The following is a 27,038-nucleotide window of genomic DNA, read 5'->3' on the forward strand; positions in this document are numbered from 1 at the left end:
TCGGTTTTACAGAGTCCTAAGTTAATGGACACAACGGAAGTGACTAGGACGGTAGAAGGTGGGGATTGAACCGGCAACTCTCCCAACTTCGCCACGCCCTCCCAAAAAGAAGGGTTTTGAAGCCTTTTTTGAAAAAGCGTCCACAGTCTGTGGTGCCCTCAGGTGGTCAGGGAGAGCGTCCCACAGACCCAAAAAAAAATTATTGAAACTCAATCTGTGGTGCTGTGTTGAGACAGTGCATGATATGCTGCCTGGAATGGGCTAACAAGTGTGTGTTGTGTGTGTGTGTGTGTGCTCTTGCAGAAACCTGTCCAAGAACCCTCTCAGCACGCTTTCCTGGCAGCTCTTCCAGCACCTTCAACTGGCCGAGCTGTAAGTTGTGTTTTTTTTTTCCTTTTCCTGTGGCGTTTGACTTTCTATTAGCGCAATTTATCACAACCGCCCCGCCACCGCGCTGCACATTGTTCGCCCCGCCGTTCCCTTTTGTCATTCCCGTCTTTTTTTTTTTTTTTTTAATTATTATTATTATTTTTTTTAAATTGTTTTTTTTTTTTTTTTTTTTTTAATTTTATTTTATTTATTTATTTTTTTTTCATTCCCGTCTTCGTGGCACAAAAACCTCCTCGTTTGTCCGGCCGGCGCGCACCAAAGAGGCGACCCTGAAGGCGGCTGCTTGATCCTGCGAGCCGTTTGTTGACTCAATTACCACAAAGTAAAGGGAATTAAACAGGCGGGTGATGACAGTGTGACCCGCCCGTTCTCATGTTTACTATGAATCATTTAGCTATCAGCCATGTTGGAGGAAGGAGTTTTCATGTGATGTAATTCACACATCATTACTGCTGCTACCTGTCAGCCAAGCTTAGCGTTTGAACCCTCGCTCCGTTCCGTACCTCCCCACCCCGCCCCCGTGCTTTCCTCCTTGCTCAGGAGACACAGTGGCCTAAGGTGGTCTATTTCAGGGCTGACAATGTTCTTCCTAGGAACTAAGAAGGGAGTAGATACAAAAAAAAAAAAAGTCTTTATCTAGGCTATGAACAGCACTACCCGACATGGATAGTCGTCACGGAAATAGGGTTTATTAGTCAAGACAGTGCATGATAATCTACTAGCTGAATTACAGTAAAGTACTCTTTTGCGTTAAATGTCTATTAAGTACATTAATAGTAAGGATGGTGTGTTCAAGTGTTTACCAAGTAAAACATAAACTTGAGTGTTGCGTTCAAATGTCTACTAAGTACATTAAAAGTAAGAATTTTGTGTTCAAATGTTTACCAAGTAAAACATAAACGAGAGTGTTGCGTTCAAATGTCTACTAAGTAGATCAATAGTAAGAACGTTGTGTTCAAGTGTTTCCCAAGTAAAATAATAGTGTCACATTCAAATGTCTACTAAGTACATTAAAAGTGAGAATGTTGTGTTCAAGTGTTTACCGAGTAAAACATAAACAGGAGTGTTGCGTTCAAATGTCTATTAAGTACATCAATAGTAAGAATGTTGTGTTCAAGTGTTTACCATGTAAAATAATAGTGGGAGTGTTGCGTTCAAATGTCTATTAACTACATCAATAGTAAGAATGTAGTGTTCAAGTGTTTACCAAGTAAAACATAAACTTGAGTGTTGCGTTCAAATGTCTACTAGGTAGATCAATAGTAAGAACGTTGCGTTCAAGTGTTTACCAAGTAAAATATTAACGAGATTGTTGCATTCAAATGTCTATTAAGTACATCAATAGTAAGAATGTTGTGTTCAAGTGTTTACCAAGTAAAACATAAAGAGGAGTGTTGCGTTCAAATGTCTATTAAGTACATCAATAGTAAGGATGGTGTGTTCAAGTGTTCACCAAGTAAAATAATAGTGTCGCATTCAAATGTCTACTAAGTACATTAAAAGTAAGAATGTTGTGTTCAAGTGTTTACCAAGTAAAACATAAACGAAAGTGTTGCGTTCAAATGTCTACTAAGTAGATCAATAGTAAGAACGTTGCGTTCAAGTGTTTACCAAGTAAAACATAAACGAGAGTGTTGCGTTCAAATGTCTACAAAGTAGATCAATAGTAAGAAAGTTGCGTTCAAGTGTTTACCAAGTAAAACATTAATGAGATTGTTGCGTTCAAATGTCTATTAAGTACATCAATAGTAAGAAAGTTGTGTTCAAGTGTTTACCAAGTAAAACATAAACAGGAGTTTTGCGTTCAAATGTCTATTAAGTACATCAATAGTAAGAATGTTGTGTTCAAGTGTTTACCAAGTAAAACATAAACAGGAGTGTTGCGTTCAAATGTCTACTAAGTAGATCAATAGTAAGAACGTTGCGTTCAAGTGTTTACCAAGTAAAACATTGACGACATTGTTGCGTTCAAATGTCTATTAAGTACATCAATAGTAAGAATGTTGTGTTCAAGTGTTTACCAAGTAACACATAAACAGGAGTGTTGCATTCAAATATCTACTAAGTACATTAACAGTGAGAATGTTGTGTTCAAGTGTTTACCAAGTAAAACATAAACAGGAGTGTTGCATTCAAATGTCTACTAAGTACATTAACAGTGAGAATGTTGTGTTCAAGTGTTTACCATGTAAAATAATAGTGGGAGTGTTGCGTTCAAATGTCTACTAAGTACATCAATAGTAAGGATGGTGTGTTCAAGTGTTTACCAAGTAAAATAATAGTGTCGCATTCAAATGTCTACTAAGTACATTAAAAGTGAGAATGTTGTGTTCAAGTGTTTACCAAGTAAAACATAAACGAAAGTGTTGCGTTCAACTGTCTACTAAGTAGATCAATAGTAAGAATGTTGTGTTCAAGTGTTTCCCAAGTAAAATAATAGTGTCGCATTCAAATGTCTACTAAGTACATTAAAAGTGAGAATGTTGTGTTCAAGTGTTTACCAAGTAAAACATAAACAGGAGTGTTGCGTTCAAATGTCTACTAAGTAGATCAATAGTAAGAATGTTGTGTTCAAGTGTTTCCCAAGTAAAATAATAGTGTCGCATTCAAATGTCTACTAAGTACATTAAAAGTGAGAATGTTGTGTTCAAGTGTTTACCAAGTAAAACATAAACAGGAGTGTTGCGTTCAAATGTCTATTAAGTACATCAATAGTAAGAATGTTGTGTTCAAGTGTTTACCATGTAAAATAATAGTGGGAGTGTTGCGTTCAAATGTCTACTAAGTACATCAATAGTAAGGATGGTGTGTTCAAGTGTTTACCAAGTCAAATAATAGTGTCACATTCAAATGTCTACTAAGTACATTAAAAGTGAGAATGTTGTGTTCAAATGTTTACCAAGTAAAACATAAACGAGAGTGTTGCGTTCAAATGTCTACTAAGTAGATCAATAGTAAGAATGCTGTGTTCGAGTGTTTACCAAGTAAAATATTAACGAGATTGTTGCATTCAAATGTCTATTAAGTATATCAATAGTAAGAATGTTGTGTTCAAGTGTTTACCAAGTAAAATATTAACGAGATTGTTGCATTCAAATGTCTATTAAGTACATCAATAGTAAGAATGTTGTGTTCAAGTGTTTACCAAGTAAAATATTAACGAGATTGTTGCATTCAAATGTCTATTAAGTACATCAATAGTAAGAATGCTGTGTTCGAGTGTTTACCAAGAAAAATATTAACGAGATTGTTGCATTCAAATGTCTATTAAGTATATCAATAGTAAGAATGTTGTGTTCAAGTGTTTACCAAGTAAAATATTAACGAGATTGTTGCATTCAAATGTCTATTAAGTACATCAATAGTAAGAATGTTGTGTTCAAGTGTTTACCAAGTAAAACATAAACAGGAGTGTTGCGTTCAAATGTCTATTAAGTACATCAATAGTAAGGATGGTGTGTTCAAGTGTTTACCAAGTAAAATAATAGTGGGAGTGTTGCGTTCAAATGTCTACTAAGTACATCAATAGTAAGGATGGTGTGTTCAAGTGTTTACCAAGTAAAATAATAGTGTCGCATTCAAATGTCTACTAAGTACATTAAAAGTAAGAATGTTGTGTTCAAGTGTTTACCAAGTAAAACATAAACGAGAGTGTTGCGTTCAAATGTCTTCTAAGTAGATCAATAGTAAGAACGTTGCGTTCAAGTGTTTACCAAGTAAAACATTAACGAGATTGTTGCGTTCAAATGTCTATTAAGTACATCAATAGTAAAAATGTTGCGTTCAAGTGTTTACCAAGTAAAACATAAACGAGAGATGTGATGTTCATGCACGGTTCATTTTATGCACCAGTAATAAAACTTGGTAACACTTTAGTATGGGGAACATATTCACCATGAATTAGTTGCTTATTAACATGCAAATTAGTAACATATTGGCTCTTAACTAGTCATTATTAAGTACTTTTTCATGCCTTATTCGGCATGGCCTTATTATAACCCTAACCCTCTAACCCTGACCCTAACAAATAACTCTAAATTAAGTCTTTGTTACTTACAATATGTTCCCCTAGTGTCCCAAAATCTCTAAATTAAGTCTTTGTTACTTAGAATATGTTCCCCATACTAAAGTGTTACCAAAAACATATAACTTTGTCTTGAATTTGAAAAAAAATTACATTTTATTTTTCACTAAAGAAGGGTTCGGTGAATGTGCATATGAAACTAGTGGGGTTCGGTACCTCCAACAAGGTTAAGAACCACTGGACTAGACATAGAAAGCCAGTCTAGCAAGAAATCCTTTATTTGACATCGCACGGTCAATTGGTGAATAAGTCGTTGTGAACGTTTCCCTCTGGTGTGGGTTCTCCTGACCGACAGATCTTCGGGAGACCGGTAGATCGTTTCAATCAAGTCTTTTTTTATTTTCACGCAGCGATTGTTTTCCAGCAATATATGTTTTTTTCTTCTCAGTCTCGCGTGTCTCGCCCTCGCTCCAACTCCAACTCCCCTTGTCTCGTTCCGGCTGCTGCTAATAAAGGCCACAGGTGATTAGATATCAAGGCCCACCTGGGCCATCTACTCACCTGTCGCTGTCTTAAAGGGCCAGGCCTTGCACACCCCGTTCCGCGGCAGGCCCGCAGGCCACGCCCGCCCTCCACAGTCATATCTTTGATGTCAACACATAATTCATCAGTCAAGACCGTGCATGGTAGGCGAGATTCCAATCGTTGAACGAGTAAACAACGACACAAGTAAAGCCAGTCTAGCAATCTAACCTTTAGGTGACTTTGTATGGTCATTTAGTGTTGAGTCATAGCTTTGCTGTCAACACAGAATTAATTAGTCAAGACAGTGTATGATAGGCTGGCTTCGTGTAATTTAACTATGGATTGACTAGACATAGAAAGCCAGGCAGGCAAGCTAACTTTTATCTGATATGCTTGGTCAACTGGTGAATAAATGGTATTTTTTTTAATGTTAAAACACAATTCAATAGTCGAGACAGTGTATGGTATACTGGCTTCAAGTCATTGGACTATGGATCAACTAGACAAAGAAAGCCAGTCTACCAAGCTAACCTTCATGTGACTTTGCATGGTCAACTAGTAAATAAGTCATATCTTTGACATTAATAAAAAATTCACTAGTCAAGACAGTGCATGGTAGGCTAGCTTGAAGTCATTGAATTATTAAAAAAAACTAGACAAAGAAAGCCTGTCTACAAAGCTAACCTTTATGTGACTTTGCATGGTCATCTAGTGAATAAGTTATATATTTGACATCAATACAGAATTCATTAGTCAAGACAGTGCATGGTAGGCAGGCTTCAAGTCATTTAATTATTAAACAACTACACGAAGAAAGCCAGTCTACCAAGCTAACCTTTATGTTACATCTCATGGTCAAGAAGTGAACAAGTCATATATTTAACATCGATACAGAATTCATTAGTCAAGACAGTGCATGGTAGGCTAGCTTCAAGTCATTTAATTATTAAACAACTAGACGAAGAAAGCCAGTCTACCAAGCTAACCTTCATGTGACACCGCATGGTCAACTAGTGAATAAGACATATTTTTGACATCAATACAGAATTCATTAGTCAAGACAGTGCATGGTAGGCTAGATTCAAGTCATTGAATTATTAAACAACTAGACAAAGAAAGCCAGTCTACCAAGCTAACCTTTATCTGACTCCGCATGGTCAACTAGTGAATAAGACATATTTTTTACATCAATACAGAATTCATTAGTCAAGATAGTGCATGGTAGGCAGGCTTCAAGTTATAGAATTATTAAACAACTACACGAAGAAAGCCAGTCTACCAAGCTAACCTTCATGTGACACCGCATGGTCATCTCGTGAATAAGTCATATATTTGACATCAATACAGAATTCATTAGTCAAGACAGTGCATGGTAGGCAGGCTTCAAGTCATTTAATTATTAAACAACTACACGAAGAAAGCCAGTCTACCAAGCTAACCTTTATGTTACTTTGCATAGTCAACTAGTGAATAAGTCATATCTTTGACATCAATACAGAATTCATTAGTCAAGACAGTGCATGGTAGGCTAGCTTCAAGTCATTGAATTATTAAACAACTAGACAAAGAAAGCCAGTCTACCAAGCTAACCTTTATGCTACATCTCATGGTCAACAAGTGAACAAGTCATATATTTAACATCAATACAGAATTCATTAGTCAAGACAGTGCATGGTAGGCTAGCTTCAAGTCATTTAATTATTAAACAACTAGACGAAGAAAGCCAGTCTACCAAGCTAACCTTCATGTGACACCACATGGTCATATCGTGAATGAGTCATATATTTGACATCAATACAGAATTCATTAGTCAAGATAGTGCATGGTAGGCAGGCTTCAAGTCATCGAACAATGGAACAACTAGACAAAAAAAAGCCAGTCTACCAAGCTAACCTTTATGTTACATCTCATGGTCAACAAGTGAATACGTATTATATTTGACATCAATACAGAATTCATTAGTCAAGACCATGCATGGTAGGCTAGCTTCAAGTCATTGAATTATTAAACAACTAGACAACGAAAGCCAGTCTACCAAGCTAGCCTTTATCTGACTTCGCATGGTCAACTAGTGAATAAGTCATATATTTGACATCAATACAGAATTCATTAGTCAAGACGGTGCATGGTAGGCTAGATTCAAGTCATTGACTTATTAAACAACTAGACAAAGAAAGCCAGTCTACCAAGCTAGCCTTTATCTGACTTCGCATGGTCATCTAGTGAATAAGTCATATATTTGACATCAATACAGAATTCATTAGTAAAGACAGTGCATGGTAGGCTAGATTCAAGTCATTTAAATATTAAACAACTACACGAAGAACGCTAGTCTACCAAGCTAACCTGTATGTTACATCTCATGGTCAACAAGTGAACACCTATTATATTTGACATCAATACAGAATTCATTAGTCAAGACAGTGCATGGTAGGCTAGCTTCAAGTCATTGACTTATTAAACAACTAGACAAAGAAAGCCAGTCTACCAAGCTAGCCTTTATCTGACTCCGCATGGTCAACTAGTGAATAAGTCATATCTTTGACATCAATACAGAATTCATTAGTCAAGACAGTGCATGGTAGGCAGGCTTCAAGTCATCGAACAATGGAACGACTAGACAAAGACAATGACTTATTAGTTTCCTTAGTCTTCTTTAGCCGGCCGTGATGGTCTGCGTGGGAAGCAACTTCTCAGCCCGCCGGACCCCTGCTGGTGTTACTCAATCGTCATCACAAGTCTCAGAGACTCTTGGACAAAAAAACAAAACGTTTTGTACTTTTGTTATTTTGCCAGCTGTCCACTTGGACTGTCGTAGCGGATAACTTCCCCACAGACTAATCTTCTCCAACGCCCTACTTTTAGATGCCAGCTTGATGTGTGGATGCTTGTGCTTTGGTCATGTGACAGGAATGGACTTATTTAGTCAAGACAGTGCATGGTATACTTCTTGTTACCTTGCGTTGCTGAACTGAGAAGATAACGGAGCCAACATTCTCACAGCTGCTCGCTAAAGTGAAAACAATTAAAACCTCCAAACTACCAAAGGTTTCCAAATCTGTGACGAAACAGAAGGTGTATAGTGATGACAGTGCATGATATGCTGGCTTCATGTTACCAAGCTATGGAAGGGGCTAGTTCGGGGGTCGGCAACCCGCGGCTCTAGAGCCGCATGTGGCTCTTTAGCGCCGCCCTAGTGGCTCTCTGGAGATTTTTCAAAAATGTATGAAGAATGGAAAAAAATGAGGGGAAAAAAAAATCAATTTTTTTGTTTTAGTATGGTTTCTGTAGGAGGACAAACATGACACAAACCTCCGTAATTGTTATAAATCACACTGTTTATATTAAATATGCTTCACTGATTCAAGTATTTGGCGAGCGCCGTTTTGTCCTACTTATTTTGGCGGTCCTTGAACTCACCGTATAGTCTTGTTTAACATGCATAACTTTCTCCGACTTTCTAGGACGTGTTTTATGCCACTTCTTTTTCTGTCTCATTTTGTCCACCACACTTTTAACGTCGTACATGAGCGCACAAAGGTGAGTTTTGTTGATGTTATTGACTTGTGTGAAGTGCTAATCAGACATATTTGGTCACTGCAGGACTGCAAGCTAATCGATGCTAACATGCTATTTAGGCTAGCTATATGTACATATTGGATCATTATGCCTAATTTGTAGCTATATTTGAGCTCGTTTAGTTTCCTTTAAGTCCTCTTAATTAAATTTACATCTCATGACACATGTAATATGCTTTTAATTTTTTGCGGCTCCAGACAGATTTGTTTTTGTTTTTTTGGTCCAATATGGCTCTTTCAACATTTTGGGTTGCCGACCCCTGGGCTAGTTAAACGGGTAGCTTTGCGCTAGCTCGTTAGATAGTCATCACAAAAAAATGTCATCTAGTGAATAAGTCATATATTTGACGTCAATACAGAATGCATTAATCCAGACAGTGCATGGCAGGCTGACTTCAAGTCATTGACTTATTAAACAAGACAAAGAAATCCAGTCTACCAAGCTAACCGTTATTTGACATTGCAGTGTTTCTCACACATTCATTTATTTTTGGCGGCCCGCCACGAAAGAATTACGTATAAAAAAAAATATATATATATATTTTTTTATTTATTTTTTTTAATTTTTTGTCCTGTCCAGCTTCTCAGGAAAATCATATAGTTGATGTAGATGCCCATATAGGCTGTTCAGATTTACTTTACAAAAGAGAAGTGTCGGATACTTCTCTTGTTGCCTTATTTGTATTTGACCACTACTGTTTTCTGTTTACTTGTTACTGACTGTGGCAGGACACCTCTGCCTCTGTTTCACTTTATGTTGCTGGTAAATAATATGGCTGTAGTAGTAGGCTAAAGTTAAATTATTTAGTATGCACTAATTAAAGGGGCAGAGCTTTAAGAGACATTTTAGCTTTTATATTTTTTGTAAGAACCACAATTAATAAATATATTTCAGTGAATAACTTATTGTTCAAATCTGTATATAAATATGTACATAAAGTGTTGTAATTATATTGTAAAATGGATGGACGTTTAAAACAAAATTGTTATTATTAATTAGTAAGAATACATTTTTTGAGCCTTTTTAGAGGAAATCATATCATTGTAGTAAATTATGCAAATTACTCGATTATGTCATGGTGACCACGCCCATAGCCACGCCCCCACCACCACAGGTATCTTGGCAGTTTATGGGAAACACTGCGTTGCATGGTCGACTAGTGAATCAGTCGTATATTTGACGTCAATACAGAATTAATTAATCAAGACCGTTCATGGTAGGCTAGCTTCAAGTCATTGACTTATTAAACAATAATTAAACAACAAGACAAAAAAAAAAGCCAGCCAGATAGTCAGATAGTCATCACAATAATGTATTTGCTTCATTGATGTCCTTACAGGAAGTACGCTTCTTTAGTCAGGACAATGCATGATACGCTGTAGACAAATAGGAGCAAGCTCATTGGCTTTAAATGATATTGCATGGTCGACATTTGAATAGTTCTACTTCGATGTTGTCACTGGAGTACGATTCCTTAGTCAAGACGGTGCATGATATGTTGTTTCCTTGCCTTGCTGAACTCAGAAGATAGACCCAACAACGTCTAAGGGCCCCTAATTTACACCAATAAGATGTGCTATGTGACAGAAACGTTAATTGCGTCATTAGTCAAGACAAGGCATGATATCATCATCTTCACGATACAATGATAATAGAGAACAGTACAGTTTTAATTCAACTGTATTAGTGAAGATGCTACGGACAAATCAGTCAGGCTAGCGGGTTTTGGCCAACATTTGGGTTTTTATTTTATTTTATTTTATTTTATTTTTTATTTTTTCATAAAGAAATATAATCATGTGTGCTTACGGACTGTATCCCTGCAGACTGTATTGATCTATATTGATTAGGGATGTCCGATAATGGCTTTTTGCCGGTATCCGATATTCCGATATTGTCCAACTCTTTATTTACCGATACCGATATCAACCGGTACCGATATCAACCGATATATGCAGTCGTGGAATTAACACATTATTATGCCTAATTTGGACAACCATGTATGGTGAAGATAAGGTACTTTTTTAAAAAAATAATAAAATAAGATAACTAAGTTAAAAACATTTTCTTGAATAAAAAAGAAAGTAAAACAATATAAAAACAGTTACATAGAAACTAGTAATGAATGAACATTTGTAAAATTAACTGTTAAAGGTTAGTTAGTACTATTAGTGGACCAGCAGCACGCACAATCATGTGTGCTTACGGACTGTATCCCTTGCAGACTGTATTGATATATATTGATATATAATGTAGGAACCTGAATATTGATAACAGAAAGAAATGGGGGGAGGGATGTTTTTTGGGTTGGTGCACTAATTGTAAGTGTATCTTGTGTTTTTTATGTTGATTTAATTTAAAAAAAACAAAAAACAAAAAAAAAAAAATAAAAAATAAAAATGATACAGATAATAAAAAAACCGATACCGATAATTTCCGATATTACATTTTAACGCATTTATCGACCTGCCGATATTATCGGACATCCCTAATATTGATATATAATGTATATATTGTGTTTTTTATGTTGATTTAATTTTTTTTTTTTTTTTTTTTTGGGGACCACTGCTCATTGTTACTTTTGGTATTGGTGTCCCTGAAAAAAAAAGGGACCCAAACACACATACTGTACAGCTAAATGTGTATAAATCATTTATACACACACACACATTGGCCCCCCAGACACATTTTATCTCTCAATGTGGCCCTCCAGTCAAAATATTTGCCCAGGTCTGCTATAGGTACTACTTTACACTAATGATACCATTATCAAGGGTGTATAAATACGTTTATTTTAATGACTTTTTGCATGAAATCCTACTAAATACTCCCAGACATTAATATTCAGTGTTTTATTGTTCATAGTTAATATTGTAAATTCCACTTTCTTCATTTTAATGTACATTTTAATGTCCCATTCAGTAAAAAACTGTAAAATTCCATTCCGTTTTTTTTGAGGCGGTCTGTCATAACGTTTTTAGAACTCTATCGGACATTGTGACTTTTGGTATTGGTGTTCCTGGAAAAAAAAGGGACCAAAACCCACATACTGTACATTTTTACAGCTAAATGTGTATATATCATTTATACACACACACACATTGACCCCCCCAGACACATTTTATCTCTCAATGTGGCCCTCCAGTCAAAATATTTGCCCAGGTCTGCTATAGGTACTACTTTACACTAAAGATGCCATTATCAAGGGTGTATAAATATGTTTATTTTAATGACTTTTTGCATGAAATCCTACTAAATACTCCCAGACTGTCATATTGCACGGACTACAATGTTGACATAAGGGATGGAAATATTGCGGTATAGCACCGAATATGATTCATTAGTATTGTAGTACTATACTAATACCGGTATACCGTAAAACCCTACCTTGGAAAAGTCGCCACCTCCTCACAGGTTAATATTCAGTGTTTTATTGTTCATAGTTAATATTGTAAATCTCACTTTTTTCATTTTAATGTACATTTTAATGTCCAATTCAGTAAGAAACTGTAAAATTCTATTCCGTTTTTTTTGAGGCGGTCTGTCATAACGTTTTTAGAACTGTATGACTTTTGGTATCGGTGTCCCTGAGAAAAAAAGGGACCCAAACACACATACTGTACAGCTAAATGCGTATATATCATTTATACACACACACACATTGGCCCCCCCAGACACATTTTATCTCTCAATGTGGCCCTCCAGTCAAAATATTTGCCCAGGTCTGCTATAAGTACTACTTTACACTAATGATGCCATTATCAAGGGTGTATAAATATGTTTATTTTAATGACTTTTTGTATGAAATCCTACTAAACACTCCCAGACTGTCATATTGCACGGACTACAATGTTGACATAAGGGATGGAAATATTGTGGTAAAGTACCGAATATGATTCATTAGTATTGTAGTACTATACTAATACGGGTATACCGTACAACCCTACCCTGGACAAGTCGCCACCTCCTCACAGGTTAATATTCAGTGTTTTATTGTTCATAGTTAATATTGTAAATCCCACTTTCTTCATTTTAATGTACATTTTATTGTCACATTCAGTAAAAAACTGTAAAATTCCATTCCAGTTTTTTTGAGGCGGTCTGTCATAACATTTTTAGAACTCTATCGGACATTGTGACTTTTGGTATTAGTGTTTCTGAAAAAAAAAGGGACCAAAAACACACATACTGTACATTTTTACAGCTTAATGTGTATATATCATTTATACACACACACACATTGGCCCCCCCAGACACATTTTATCTCTCAATGTGGCCCTCCAGTCAAAATATTTGCCCAGGTCTGCTATAAGTACTACTTTACCCTAATGATGCCATTATCAAGGGTGTATAAATACGTTTATTTTAATGACTTTTTGCATGAAATCCTACTAAATACTCCCAGACTACAATGTTGACATAAGGGATGGAAATATTGCGGTATAGTACCGAATATGATTCATTAGTATTGTAGTACTATACTAATACCGGTATACCATACAATCCTACTCTGGACAAGTCGCCACCTCCTCACAGGTTAATATTCAGCGTTTTATTGTTCATAGTTAATATTGTAAATCCCACTTTCTTCATTTTAATTTACATTTTAATGTCCCATTCAGTAAGAAACTGTAAAATTCTATTCCGTTTTTTTTGAGGCGGTCTGTCATAACGTTTTTAGGACTTCATGACTTTTGGTATCGGTGTCCCTGAGAAAAAAAAAGGGACCCAAACACACATACTGTACAACTAAATGTGTATATATCATTTATACACACACACACATTGTCCCCCCCCAGACACATTTTATCTCTCAATGTGGCCCTCCAGTCAAAATATTTGCCCAGGTCTGCTATAGGTACTACTTTACACTAATGATACCATTATCAAGGGTGTATAAATACGTTTATTTTAATGACTTTTTGCATGAAATCCTACTAAATACTCCCAGACTGTCATATTGCAGGGACTACAATGTTGACATAAGGGATGGAAATATTGCCAGGATTACGTGTATTGTCATGCCAGCTGTCCACTTGGACTGGGTACTATATTCACTAATGAAGTTAGTTTATTCAACTAATTAGAGTGCTCACGTCTGAATTTCAATGCGGTGCAAATGCAGGTAGTGTGCACAAAAGGTGGTCTTTAATCACGGAGCAACAGTAAGTTGTCGTCGACGATCTCAAGTGTGGCCGCCATGTTGCTTTAAGATGACGGACATCATCGTCATTCCTTCCTTTTACCAATAGAATGCATCTATTTCGTCCTGTTTTCTAATCCATTTGCGCGTACAAGAGGGATAGATAACATTCTTAGTGCTCATTTTCTTCCTCTTTTATTGTTTCCGTTCCAGACAGTAATCGTTAATGTTATGTCTTTTTTTTCCCTATGAGTTATGACGGTGAGTCATACCCGCCCACTGAACCCAAAATACACTTTTTTATTTATTTATTTATTTTTTGGGGGGTTTGTTTTATCAGCGCTAAGGATGACTCGATCAAACGAAATGACGATTTTTACAAGAGATGGCGTTAATGTTCTGAGGGATGCTAAAACGTGAGGGCAGGTTTTTTAAGTGTTTTCAAGCACTTTGCTGTCATGGTGCAAAGTGCATTGTCAGCAATATTTGCAAAAAAATGAATATGCAGGTATATGGGCCCAAAGTTTTCCCACTGAGGGCAACAGACTGACAAAACAATTTTGGTAGTTTCCACCTTCGAAACCAGTGCAATTGTTTCAAAGAAGTAGAAAATGGAATTTCGGTAGAAATTTTGTGTGAATGCTAAAGAGATAAAAGCTGAATTCAAATGCTAACAGTTAGCATGCCGGACAGACAGCGACAGATAATTAAATCCTGAGCAAAATGAGATTAAAATAATGCTAGCATGCTAACAATGCTATGCTAACAGTTAACATTAAAGGGGAACTGCACTTTATTTTGGAATTGTGCCTATCGTTCACAACTAGGGATGTCCGATAATGGCTTTTTGCCGATATCCGATATTCCGATATTGTCCAACTCTTTAATTACCGATACCGATATCAACCGATATATACAGTCGTGGAATTAACACATTATTATGTCTAATTTGGACAACCAGGTATGGTGAAGATAAGGTACTTTTTAAAAAAAATTATAAAATAAAATAAGATAAATAAATTAAAAACATTTTCTTGAATAAAAAAGAAAGTAAAACAATATAAAAACAGTTACATAGAAACTAGTAATGAATGAAAATGAGTAACATTAACTGTTAAAGGTTAGTACTATTAGTGGACCAGCAGCACGCACAATCATGTGTGCTTACGGACTGTATCCCTTGCAGACTGTATTGATATATATTGATATATAATGTAGGAACCAGAATATTAATAACAGAAAGAAACAACCCTTTTGTGTGAATGAGGAGGGAAGTTTTTTGGGTTGGTGCATTAATTGTAAGTGTATCTTGTGTTTTTTATGTTGATTTAATAAAAAAAATAAAAATAAAATAAAAAAAATAAAAAAACGATACCGATAATAAAAAAAACGATACCGATAATTTCCGATATTACATTTTAACGCATTTATCGGCATCCCTATTCACAACCATTATGAATGACATAAACACCAACGTTTTTTGGGGTTTTTTTGCATTCTTGTAAAAATCGGCTTGTTCTTAGTTGCTAGCTGTTACGGTTTGGTTGCAGCTTGCTGCGCGGTTCGTTCTCCCGGGATGCAAACGGACGACTCAGGACAGGACTTGCAGGTAGGAACGTTATTCAATCTTCGAAAAATCAACGAAGTACCAAAAACAAAAAAACAAGAAAGTGCCGATCGCACTGGATGCTAGGGCTAACATTTAGCATAGACTAGAGATAGGAATACTCACGTAACAGAACCGTGACGCAAACAACGAAGCCAGGACGAGGGACCGGCAAAGGCAGGCTTAAATAATGTCTCTGATTACAAACGGGTGAGCGTCCCGAACACCAGAGGCAGGTGAAAAATCATAAGTAGCCATGGTAACAAACTCAGGAGGTGCACAAACAGGAACTGAAGGAGTCCAAAACAAAACACAAAACATGATCCGGACCACGGATCATGACACTAGCAATGCAGCTATTTGTAGCAATCGATTCTACGTCCAAATCACTTTAAAAATGCATTCAAAAACCGTCAACAACACTTCATTTACGTTTCCTAACCTGTTCGATAACCAAGCTGTAGCGACATTGTTATTGTTAAGAGTAGTAACACATCGGCGTGCTACGGTATTAGCCGTAAAAGCTAACTACGGCGAGAGATGAGCTAGTTTCTACGTCATTACGAGTCGTGTTTGAGTTTGTAATGCACAACACTGCAATAAGACACCATTTTGTACTGACTGAAAAACATGAACAATCATTCTACAGTATTTGTATTATTTCATGTTTTGTTTGTACACAGCTAGCCAGACAGCGTATGTACTGTAGTTGTAATAACACACATGATGTGCTGCGTGTATCACGATCAATATAAAGTGTGACTCACTCGATGGACAGTTGTCTGTTTGGTGCAGCTGGCCGGGGAATTTTTTTCCCAGTTTATTTGGGTAAGCACTCCATTTATGTAAATATAGCTTGGCTTCAAATTCCACATTTTGCAATTTCGAGTCACTTTCATTCCACTTTCAAAGCTTCCGTCTGCTCCAATATCTCACCCTTACTTTGTGCTCGCTTCTGTACGCAGGAGTTCATCCTCCGTATACTCAGCTTCAAAAAGATAAGGTTGTGAATCCTCATTTGTCCAAAAATAGTCGTCTTTTTTTGTATGTTCCATGATTACAACAAGCTCGCGTTTTTTTTCCGTAAGTAGAAACACAGTTGTCGCCAGAAGTCGGAAGTGGGTTGCTATGGAAACGGATATCAATGCACTAGTTTTAGAAGTTTTCCTCACCTAAAAAATTGTGTAGCAAACCTAACAATGCAGAAAAAAAACACAATAATAAGTAAGAATAACATGCATTAATGGATACAATAAGTATAAATAAAACTAATAAAAATGAAGCATAATAAAAATGTGAGTACAAAGTTGCACTACCCTACCTAGTGTGTGCACTTGAACTACCATTTATCACAACAATGAACCAGAAAAAATTATCCAAATAGAAATAAATAAATTAAATTAAATAAAAAATTATTTAAAAAAACAATTGTATATGTATGTTTTTTAATGAAAAAAAACATATCCCAATTGTAAGGTTTCCTTTATGTATGACTCTATTTCCAGTAATGTGGGCGACTTCCGACGTTATACATGCATGTGCATAGAAAAAGGGCTACCAAACGAATGGATCATTACTGGGAATCTGTTCTCATCGTTCACTTAAAAGAGCCGTTCAAAAGACTCGATTCCTTCACGAACATCTCACCCTTACTTTGTGCTCTCTTCTATAAGCAGTAGTTCATCCTCCATATACTCAGCTTCAAAAAGATAAGGTAGTGAATCCTCATTTGTCCATGAATACTCGTCTCGTTTTGTATGTTACCAAGTCTGCAATGATTACAACACGCTCGCGTTTTTTTTACGGAAGTAGGAACACAGTTGTCGCCAGAAGTCGGAAGTGCGTTACTATGGAAACAGAAATCAATGCACGAGTTTAGAATTGTTCCTCACCTAAAGAATTGTGCAGGAAACTTAATGCAGAGAAAACCCCACAAATAATACGTAAGAATAACATGCATTAATGGATACAAAAAGTATAAATAAAACTAATACAAATGAAGCATAATAAAAATGTGAGTACAAAGTTGCACTACCCTACCTAGTGTGTGCACTTGAACTACCATTTATCAGAACAATGAACCAGAAAAAAGAACCCCAAATAGAAATAAATAAAAAGAGCCGTTCAAAAGACTTGATTCCTTCACGAAAGTCTCACCCTTACTTTGTGCTCGCTTCTATAAGCAGTAGTTCATCCTCCATATACTCAGCTTCAAAAAGATAAGGTAGTGAATCCTCATTTGTCCATGAATAGTCGTCTTGTTTTGTATGTTACCAAGTCTGCAATGATTACAACACGCTCGCGTTTTATTCCGGAAGTAGGAACACAGTTGTCGCCAGAAGTCGGAAGTGCGTTACTATGGAAACGGAAATCAATGCACTAGTTTTGAATTTTTGTGTAGCAAACTTAACAATGCAGAAAAAAACACACAAATAATACGTAAGAATAACATGCATTAATGGACAACGGTTTTTTCCACTCGGGCGGTATAGCTCGGTTGGTAGACTAGCAACTTGAGGGTTCCAGGTTCGATCCCCGCTTCCGCCATCCCAGTCACTGCCGTCGTGTCCTTGGGCAAGACACTTTACCCACCTGCTCCCAGTGCCACCCACACTGCTTTAAAAGTAACTTAGATATTGGGTTTCGCTATGTAAAGGCGCTTTGAGAAAAGCGCTATATAAATATCATTCACTTCCCTCCACCAGCAGTGTCTTGTATCTCGGTCGCAGCAAAAACCGGTCCAGACCGCATCTTATCGGTGAGATCTCCGTCACGTCGCCTCCATTGTGCGCGCCGTGAAAAGGCCTCAATGTGGAAGCCGGCGTGCACATAATCGCCTCGGCCTCTTTGTCCGCGTGGCCTTCGGCGCAAAAAGATGGCGGCGATGGCGGCGATGGCCACGTGCCACAGGGGGAGATGATCGGGAGATTATTTTGAAGCCACGGATGCCTTTTTTTTTTTTTGAGGGCGCTCTCGCTCCGTCTGGTTAAAAAGCGGAAATATCCCGTGCGTTCTCAGTCCTTTTATTCTCTCGGAGCTTCTCGAGTCCAACATTTACTCTGGCGGTGAAATGGATTCCTCTTTTGGCGGCGGACAATGGAGGCGACCTGTAATCTTCCCGTACGCCCGCCGCCGCATTAGAATAAATGAAGCAGGCTTGTAAAAAGGGCCGCGTGACAGGTAAATTACACGGCGTGAACCCGAACTCCTTATTAGCGCCCCGCGGCTCCACGGGGTAAACTATTAGCGGGGCGCGGGGAAAACATCAAAGAGGCAAAGAGAGAATTAAAATGGTAAATGTGTGAGGAAAGCAGCGAGCGACGCGCTGAAGAATGTTGGAAGCCACGCGGCCGCTGGATTCAATTTACACCAATATTGAGAGACAAAACACTCGATTTTTGTAGAATAATTTTTTAAAATTTATTTTCCCTTTTCCAAGTGCATTGCAGTTTAGCCACTTGAAGAGGTTGTTATGCTTTTCTACCTGGGAGTGGAATTGTATGGATGTTAGGGGTCTCTGAAAAAATAGATATTCAGATTAACTGCAATTCTTATTTGTAACGATTCCTTAATCAAAAATAGATTTTTTTTTTTTTTTTTTTCAACTTTTCCAAGTGCATTGCAGTTTAGTCATTTAATGAAGAGGTTGTTGTTATCATTTTCAACCTTGGAGTGGACATTTATGGATATTAGGGGTGTCTAAAAAAATAGATTTTCAGATTAACTGCAATTCTTATTTGTAACGATTCCTTAATCAAAAATAGATTTGTATTTTATTTGTTTATTTTTTCAACTTTTCCAAGTGCATTGCAGTTTAGCCATTTTATGAAGAGGTTGTTGTTATCATGTTCAACCTTGGAGTGGACTTTTATGGATATTAAGGGTGTCTAAAAAAATTGATTTTCAGATTAACTGCAATTCTTATTTGTAGCGATTCCTTAATCAAAAATAGATTTTATTTTTTTAAATTTTATTTTATTTTTTTAAACTTTTCCAAGTGCATTACAATTTAGCCATTTAATGAAGAGGTTGTTGTTATCATTTCCAACCTTGGAGTGGACTTTTATGGATACTAGGGGTGTCTAAAAAAATAGATTTTCAGATAAACTGCAATTCTTATTTTTAACGATTCCTTAATCAAAAATAGATTTTTTTTTTTTTTTTTTTTTTTTTTTTTTACTTTTCCAAGTGGATTGCAGTTTAGTCATTTAATGAAGAGGTTGTTGTTATCATTTTCAACCTTGGAGTGGACTTTTATGGATACTAAGGGTGTCTAAAAAAATTGATTTTCAGATAAACTGCAATTCTTATTTGTAACGATTCTTTAATCAAAAATAGATTTTTATGTTATTTATTTATTTTTTCTACTTTTCCAAGTGCATTGCAGTTTAGTCATTTAATGAAGAGGTTGTTGTTATCATTTTCAACTTTGGAGTGGACTTTTATGGATGTTAGTGGTGTCTAAAGAAATCGATTTTCAGATTAACTGCAATTCTTATTTGTAACGATTCCTTAATCAAAATTTTATTTTTATTTTATTTTTGTTTATTTTTTAACTTTTCCAATTTTATTGCAGTTTAGTCATTTAATGAAGAGGTTGTTGTTATCATTTTCAATTTTGGAGTGGACTTTTATGGATGTTAGGGGTGTCTAAAAAAATTCATTTTCAGATTAACTGCAATTCTTATTTGTAACGATTCCTTAATCAAAATTAGATTTTTATTTGTTTTATTTTTATTTTTTTAACTTTTCCAAGTGCATTGCAGTTATCATTTTCAACCTAGGAGTGGACTTTTATGGATATTAGGGGTGTCTAAAAAAAAAAAGATTTTCAGATTAACTGCAATTCTTATTTGTAACGATTCCTTTACCAAAATTAGATTTATTTATTTTATTTTTTTTAACTTTTCCAAGTGCATTGCAGTTTAGCCATTTAATGAAGAGGTTGTTGTTATCATTTTCAGCCTTGGAAAAAACAACTTGTCCTTCTAAGGTCACTGGTCCACTGCAGTGGACTTTTATGGACATTAACAGTGTAAAAAAATCGATTTCCAAAAAAAAATTATAAAATAAAATAAAAAATAGATTTCCAGATTAATCGCAGTTTTTATTTGTAACAATTCCCTAATCAAAAATGTTATTTTATTTCTTTTTTTTAATTACTTTTCAAAGTGCATTGCAGTTTAGCCACTTGAAGAGGTTGTTGTTATCATTTTCAACTTCGGAGTGGACATTTATGGATATTAGGGGTGTCTAAAAAATAGATTTTCAGTTGAACTGCAAGTCTTATTTGTAACGATTCCTTAACCAAAAATAGATTTTTATTTTTTGTTACATATACATATATATACACATATATATATATATATGTAACCCTTGAAGCTGGCTTCCCCTATCCCGGGTCCGTCTAGTCCTCGGTCTCCCTATGAAGTCTCTGCGTTGTGTATTGTATTTTTGTGTGCGTGGGAAGACGGAGAGAAAGACCAGGCAAGGAAGCATAGGATCTGGGTGGAGTCGTCTTTATCTCAAATCTTCACCTTTAGAAAACACATGGAGTTGTCACAAAATACAAAATATGTCACACTATAACACTTTATATTTTAAAACACAATCAACTTCTCTCATCGTGACCAGTAATATACCCAGCAGGTAATGTGTGTGTGTGCGTGTATGCGTGCGTGTGTGTGTGTGCGTGTGTGCGTGCGTGTAGACATAAACGACTGAGTGAGTGGATAATCATATGAAAAGAGCCAAAACATGTCCTAGCATAACATGCTTCTGGGATACCACACACACTGGCATAAAAACATAACAAAATCAACAGTCTCTTCACAATTTACAAAACCCCCACCTTAATATAACTCTTAGCCATCATATTTTGTGAATAAATCGGCTTAATAGTGCAAAACAATAACTTTTTTTCATCTTTTAACTGGGGAGCCTGGTCCCTTCCTGCTTACCTTTAGAAAACACATGGAGTTGTGACCTAAGATGGCCACAACCAACGAAGAAGAACATTCACAGACAACAGTGAACAGACCACGAAGTGGCGCCCCCTGGAGGCTTCCGTAACAACTGTCTCAACCTTTTGAAAGAACCTCTGCAGACTCCCCACATCAGTTCACCTCCTTACACCCACCCCTTCTTTCTATGATGGCGTCTCAGCCATTAGATACACAACCCCTCCCTCTTCCCGTGTCAACCCGATACCTAGTGTTTGTGATATGAGAGGTGAAGTGCAATGGTGCAATGTATCATGCTCAGTGTTTAACAGCAGCCATCTTCTTTTCTTTAGCCGCCAGCCACAGTCTTCGTCCTATTTCAATCTTTTGCTTATCAGAGACAGGTTTCACAGCTACCGAATGGTAGGACAACTTCTTGGGAGGGCATCTGTGTCTCGGCGGATTTCTCCTGCTCTGCACAAGCTCTTTGGACATCACCTTCAGGTTACCGGGCCCCCTCGGTCCATGTCCAGTTTCTAACATCTGTCCTTGACCCTTGTCCTCCCCTTTATCCGGTTCGCTTTGATCCCCTACATCCTGTATCTCCTTAGGCTGAGTTTTACTTGCAGCATATCCAAGGTCCTGCATCTGAACATCTTCGATCGCATCTTCAACACTGCAATCTGTATTCACTGCCCTCATTCCACACCACTCCTGTTGGGGCTCCAAGGGGAGGAACATGCATTGGGTCAACAGATTCTGGTGGACCACTCTCTCCTTGTCCCCCTCTTCGGTCCGGACCACGTACACAGGAATGTCCGGCTGTTTCTTTATGACAATGTAAGGCTGGCGCTCCCACCTATCTCCCAGCTTCTGCCGACCTTCAATGTAACAAATTTTGACAAGCACCCTGTCCCCGGGCTCAAATTCCTGAGGCTTCGCCTTGCGATCATATTGTTTTTTCTGCTGTTCTTTGGCGTGCCTGGACATCTTGTTGGCCTTATCATAAGCATTTCTCAGGCAGTCCATGAGGGCTTGCACATATTCACTGTATTCACATGGCTCGTTGTTCTCGGGCAGCCCTAAGACAAGGTCAATGGGCAGTCTGGGATGTCTGCCATACATTAAAAAGTATGGTGTGTAACCCGTCGAGTCATGGCGTGTACAGTTGTAGGCATGCGTCATAGCGTCCACATGTTCATGCCAGCGGGGCTTCTCTTGAGGATTCAGTGTTCCCAACATATCCATCAAGGTCCTGTTAAATCTTTCGGTGGTTCCGTTTCCCTGCGGATGATATGGGCTTGTGTGCGACTTGGTGATACCAGTGATCCTGCACAGCTCCTTCACAACAGTGCTCTCAAAGTTTCGACCTTGATCAGCGTGAAGTCTAGCCGGGAACCCAAAACGGCAGAGGAAGTTCCTCCACAGCACCTTTGCCACTGTGCGTGCCTTCTGATCCTTGGTCGGGTAAGCTTGTGCGAAACGAGAGAAGTGATCCGTTACAACCAGCAGATTCTCGATCCCACCTCTGGACCTCTCCAATGTCAGAAAGTCTATACAGACCAATTCCATCGGTGCACTGGTGTGGATACTGACGAGGGGGGCTCTAAGACCTGCTGTGGGAGTCTTCCTGAGACAGCACCTCTCGCACTGTTCACACCATGCTTTGATATCCTGGAACATCTTGGGCCAGTAAAAACGCTCCCTCATCAGTGCAAATGTGCGGTCCAACCCCAAATGGCCTGAATCATCATGGAGGGCCGTCTTAGCATACCTCTGTAGCTCCATGGGCAGCACCAACTGCTCAATAGACCCTCTTTGTCCATCATAAACTTTGCGGTAGAGGATGCCGTCCTTGACCACTAACCTCTTCCATTCCTTTAGGAGAATGCCCACCGGTGCCCCTCCTTCCACACTATCGCTCCTCTTAGGTTTGGTGTTCAGAGACCGATGGTGCAGCACTGGTCCAACCACAGGGTCATCTCTTTGGCCAATCCTAACTTGCTGCTTTGCCATTGCAGGCAGTGAGTCTGTCCCAATACCATCATAGGACTCAGTTAGCGGTTCAGGATTGCCTGGCTGTGGTCCTTGAAGATAGTCTGTCTCAACCTGTGCTGTGTTTTCGACTACCTCATCCGAACTCAGAGACTTCCTCTCACTGTTGCTGGACTTGACCCACTGTGGACATGTCTGCAAGGCTTGTGCGACCTCCCGACTGGATAGTCTGGACAAAGCATCGGCGTTGGCATTGCATTTCCCTTGACGGTATTGAATATCGAAGTCCAGCATTGACAGGTGGGACACCCAGCGCTGACCAGTCGCGTCCAATTTTGCCGTTGTCATCACATATTTCAGTGGATTGTTATCGGTGATGACAGAGAATTTGTGCCCATACAGGTGGTCATAAAACTTTTCTGTTGCCGCCCACTTGAGAGCTAAAAACTCTAACTTGTGGGCCGGGTAACGCGTTTCAGATGGATGCAACCCTCTACTGGCATATGCAAGGACGCGCTCCTTCCCATCTTGAATCTGAGCAAGAACGGCACCCAGACCTTCCCCGGACGCATCAGTCTGCAACAAGAATGGTAGGTTGTAGTCTGGGTAGGCGAGGACTGGGGCGGTGGTAAGTCTCTGTTTCAGACCTTGGAATGCAGCCTCGCAATCTTCCGTCCAATGGAACTGGGGAGGTGGGTCAAAAGAAGTCTTGGCCCCCCTTTTCTTCTTTCTTGGGTCTCCCGAAGTGAGACGATATAGAGGCGCCACCAGCTTTGCATAACCTCCCACAAACCGCCTGTAGTAGCCTGTGAAGCCCAGGAACTGCTGTACCTCTTTGCGGTTAGTGGGGCGTTTCCAGTCAGTCACTGTATTTATCTTCTCCGGGTCTGTCCTGATACCCTCGGCTGACACCAGGTGCCCTAGGTACTGAACCTCCTTCTTCATCAAATGGCATTTGGAGGGCTTCAGCTTCAGCCCGTGTTCCCGTAGCCGATTGAACACCACTTGAAGCCTCTCCAGGTGTTCGTCAAAGGTTTTTGCAAAGACAATGATGTCGTCAAGGTAGATGAGCAGGTTGACGTAGTTCAGGTCTCCAAAACAACAGGTCATCAATCTCTGAAAAGTTGATGGGGCATTTTGTAACCCAAATGGCATTCTGTTAGCTTCGTACAGCCCCATGGGTGTGCTGAAAGCTGTTTTGTGCTTGTCTTGCTCTGCTACTTCAACCTGCCAGTACCCAGAGGTGAGGTCGAGGGTGGAGAAATACTTTGACTGCCCCAATGCTTCCAGTGCATCCTCTATCCTTGGCAACGGAAAAGCATCCCTCGTGCTGCACAGATTCAGCTTCCTGTAGTCCACACATATTCTCAGGGACCCATCCTTCTTAATTACCACCACCATCTGGGAAGCATAAGGGCTCTTGCTTGGACGAATTACGCCAGCCTCTTCCATCTCCGTGAGAGCCTTCTTGACGCCCTCCCACTGGGCGGGTGGTATTTTACGGTACGGGAGCCGAAATGGTTTTGGGTCTACCAGGGGTATTTCATGCTGGACAGTTGTTGTTTGTCCATAATCCAATGAGTGCTGGGAGAAGACATCACTGTTCTTCCCTACAAGCTCTTTGAGCCTAGAATGCTGCCCCTCATCATCTATGGCAGCACCACTGAAATCTACACGACATGATGCAAGGCCTTTATTACTGCTCACCCCTTGCTCATGCATTTGACATACACCCGTGCCAGGCACTTCCATCTTGGTATTTTGACCCCTCCCCTGGCCCTTTTCCACTGTTTGCAGTACTTCCTGAATCAGAAAGACCTCTGCCAGCTGAGTGCTGGACCTAATAACAACTGTTCGTTCAGACAGGTTCATCACTCGGACCGGAACCTGCTGCTTGGTCACATTAGCCACGACTCTGCCAACAACAAGGCCCACTGGAAGCTTCAGAGAGGGCTTGGCTTCAATGAGGGCAGTATATGACTGTTTCTTGGGTCCCTTCATTACCTTGCAGTTCACAACAGTCTCACTGCCTGCAGGCACCAATACTTTCTCCCCATAATACCGAACAGGGCCCACTCTGCCGTCTAGACCACCAGTCCCCGTTTGCTCCATCTCCAGTAATGCAGAATGCCATTCTGGATGGGTATCTTTGATGCATTGGAGGAACTGCAGCCCATAAGTGTCTTGAAGGTGTTGTCTCGAGGCTCGTATGACATTTGTCCCCACCAGCAAAGGAACCATGGACCTGTACTCTGTTTCAGGGACAACAAAGGCTGGTACACTGGCATATTCTTTTCCAAAAACCTTCAACCGGACAAGCAGAACACCATGGTGAGGGACATCCTGGCCACCTGCCCCTTCCACTGGAATATTGGAAGGCTGCAGCTTCTGTTGGCACAATTCAGGGTGCCTACGCCAAAAGTCATATGTAATGCTGGTTATTTGTGATCCGGAGTCAATTAAAGTCCTACATATTTCACCATTGACCTCCACATCCCCCTCATTCCTGGGGCCCACCAGGGGTGTTCTCTTCTCCTCTCCTCGCTCTTCTGCTTGGGGACCTAAGTGTTTGCCCATGGTTTCCCCTTCTACCACAGGCTTTATGCGTTTAAAGAACATCCGGCCTGTGTCATGCCGTGTTGTACTGTGTCCTCTGGGGAGACAGCCTGAGGATGCGGTAGGTTTGTGTTCAGGTTAATATTAGGCATTAGAGTTCTACATACTCTGGCCATATGTCCGGCCTTCCCACAACGATAGCACACCAACATGGCAGCTTCCCTGTCATTCCTCACTGCTAACAGTGGTCTGGTTGGAGCAGGGGTTTGTAAGGAAACTAGTTTTGATTCTAGCTGTGCAAGCTTTTTGACCTGCTCCTCTTGGTTCAGAGTTAGCTTCTCTATCAGCCTAGTCAGTGTGGACAGCTCGGAGGAGGGTTTCACTGCATCAGTCATCTCTTTTGTCGCCCCTTGCTGTTCTCTGGCCGCCACGTGAACCTGGGTGAATGGTTTCTTTAATTTATGTTGAGGCTGAAACCTCCTTACCTCCCTTGCCAGACTTCGTAGTTCCTCTTGAAGTTCACGAAAACTCAGGAGCCTAGGTTTCAAGGGGGCAATCCTGAGGTACACCCCTTCATCATTTAACCCCCTCAGGAACTGACGTGTGAGTTTGGCATCACGGTCTGGGTACGGTTGGCCCCCACACTGAGACTCCTCAACTGAACGGAGGGTTGCTTCTAGCGCAATAGCATAAGAGCACGCGGTTTCTTCAGGCCACTGGCTTCTCTCATAAAAGTCTGCCAAAGGATCCAGAGACCTTTGCATGTCTCCATATTCGGCTCTCAGCTCATCAAATGCTCTCTCTGGATGCTGTTCTTGGAGGGGGAGATTTAGAACCAGCCTCCTGGCCTCCCCGCTCAAGTGACGCACAATTGTTGCAAAACGGAGATGTGCTGGCAGCCCACCCGCTTCCAGAAGATACTGCATATCCCGTATCCAGTCTTCAATGAGGACTCTACAGTCAGGGCCTCCACTGAAGATCTGCACATTCCTCACTTGGTGTGTCTGGGTGAACCCAACAGGTGCAGGTTGCATTGTGCTATATCTGGCCTGTCCTGTGATGGGAAACACAGCTTGGGGCACATGTTGGTAAGTGAGCATGGATGTCGATACGGCAGGACCTGGAGCAGGCGGGAGGGGGTTTGGTGGGTTATATGTGGCTGCTTGGGCGGTGTACCAATCAGGGGACCAGGCAGCATTGTTTATCCCAGTCCTAGGGGTGTGAGTGGTGGCTTGCAATTTAGGCTCTGAAATCTGCGGGAATTCATGCGGGCGGGTC

General features: G+C 39.4%; 1 protein-coding gene across 1 annotated transcript in view; it reads left to right on the forward strand.

Annotated features, from left to right (window-relative positions):
• Positions 1-27,038, forward strand: part of LOC133665316 (NT-3 growth factor receptor-like) — a 151,903-nt gene that overhangs the window by 32,273 nt on the left and 92,592 nt on the right. The window contains exon 3 of the mRNA XM_062070581.1: positions 304-372. Coding sequence (XP_061926565.1) covers positions 304-372 — 69 coding nt within the window. The remainder of the gene's footprint in view (positions 1-303; positions 373-27,038) is intronic.

This window comes from Entelurus aequoreus, linkage group LG02 (assembly GCF_033978785.1).
Source record: "Entelurus aequoreus isolate RoL-2023_Sb linkage group LG02, RoL_Eaeq_v1.1, whole genome shotgun sequence".
In the NCBI taxonomy this organism is placed as follows: domain Eukaryota; kingdom Metazoa; phylum Chordata; class Actinopteri; order Syngnathiformes; family Syngnathidae; genus Entelurus; species Entelurus aequoreus.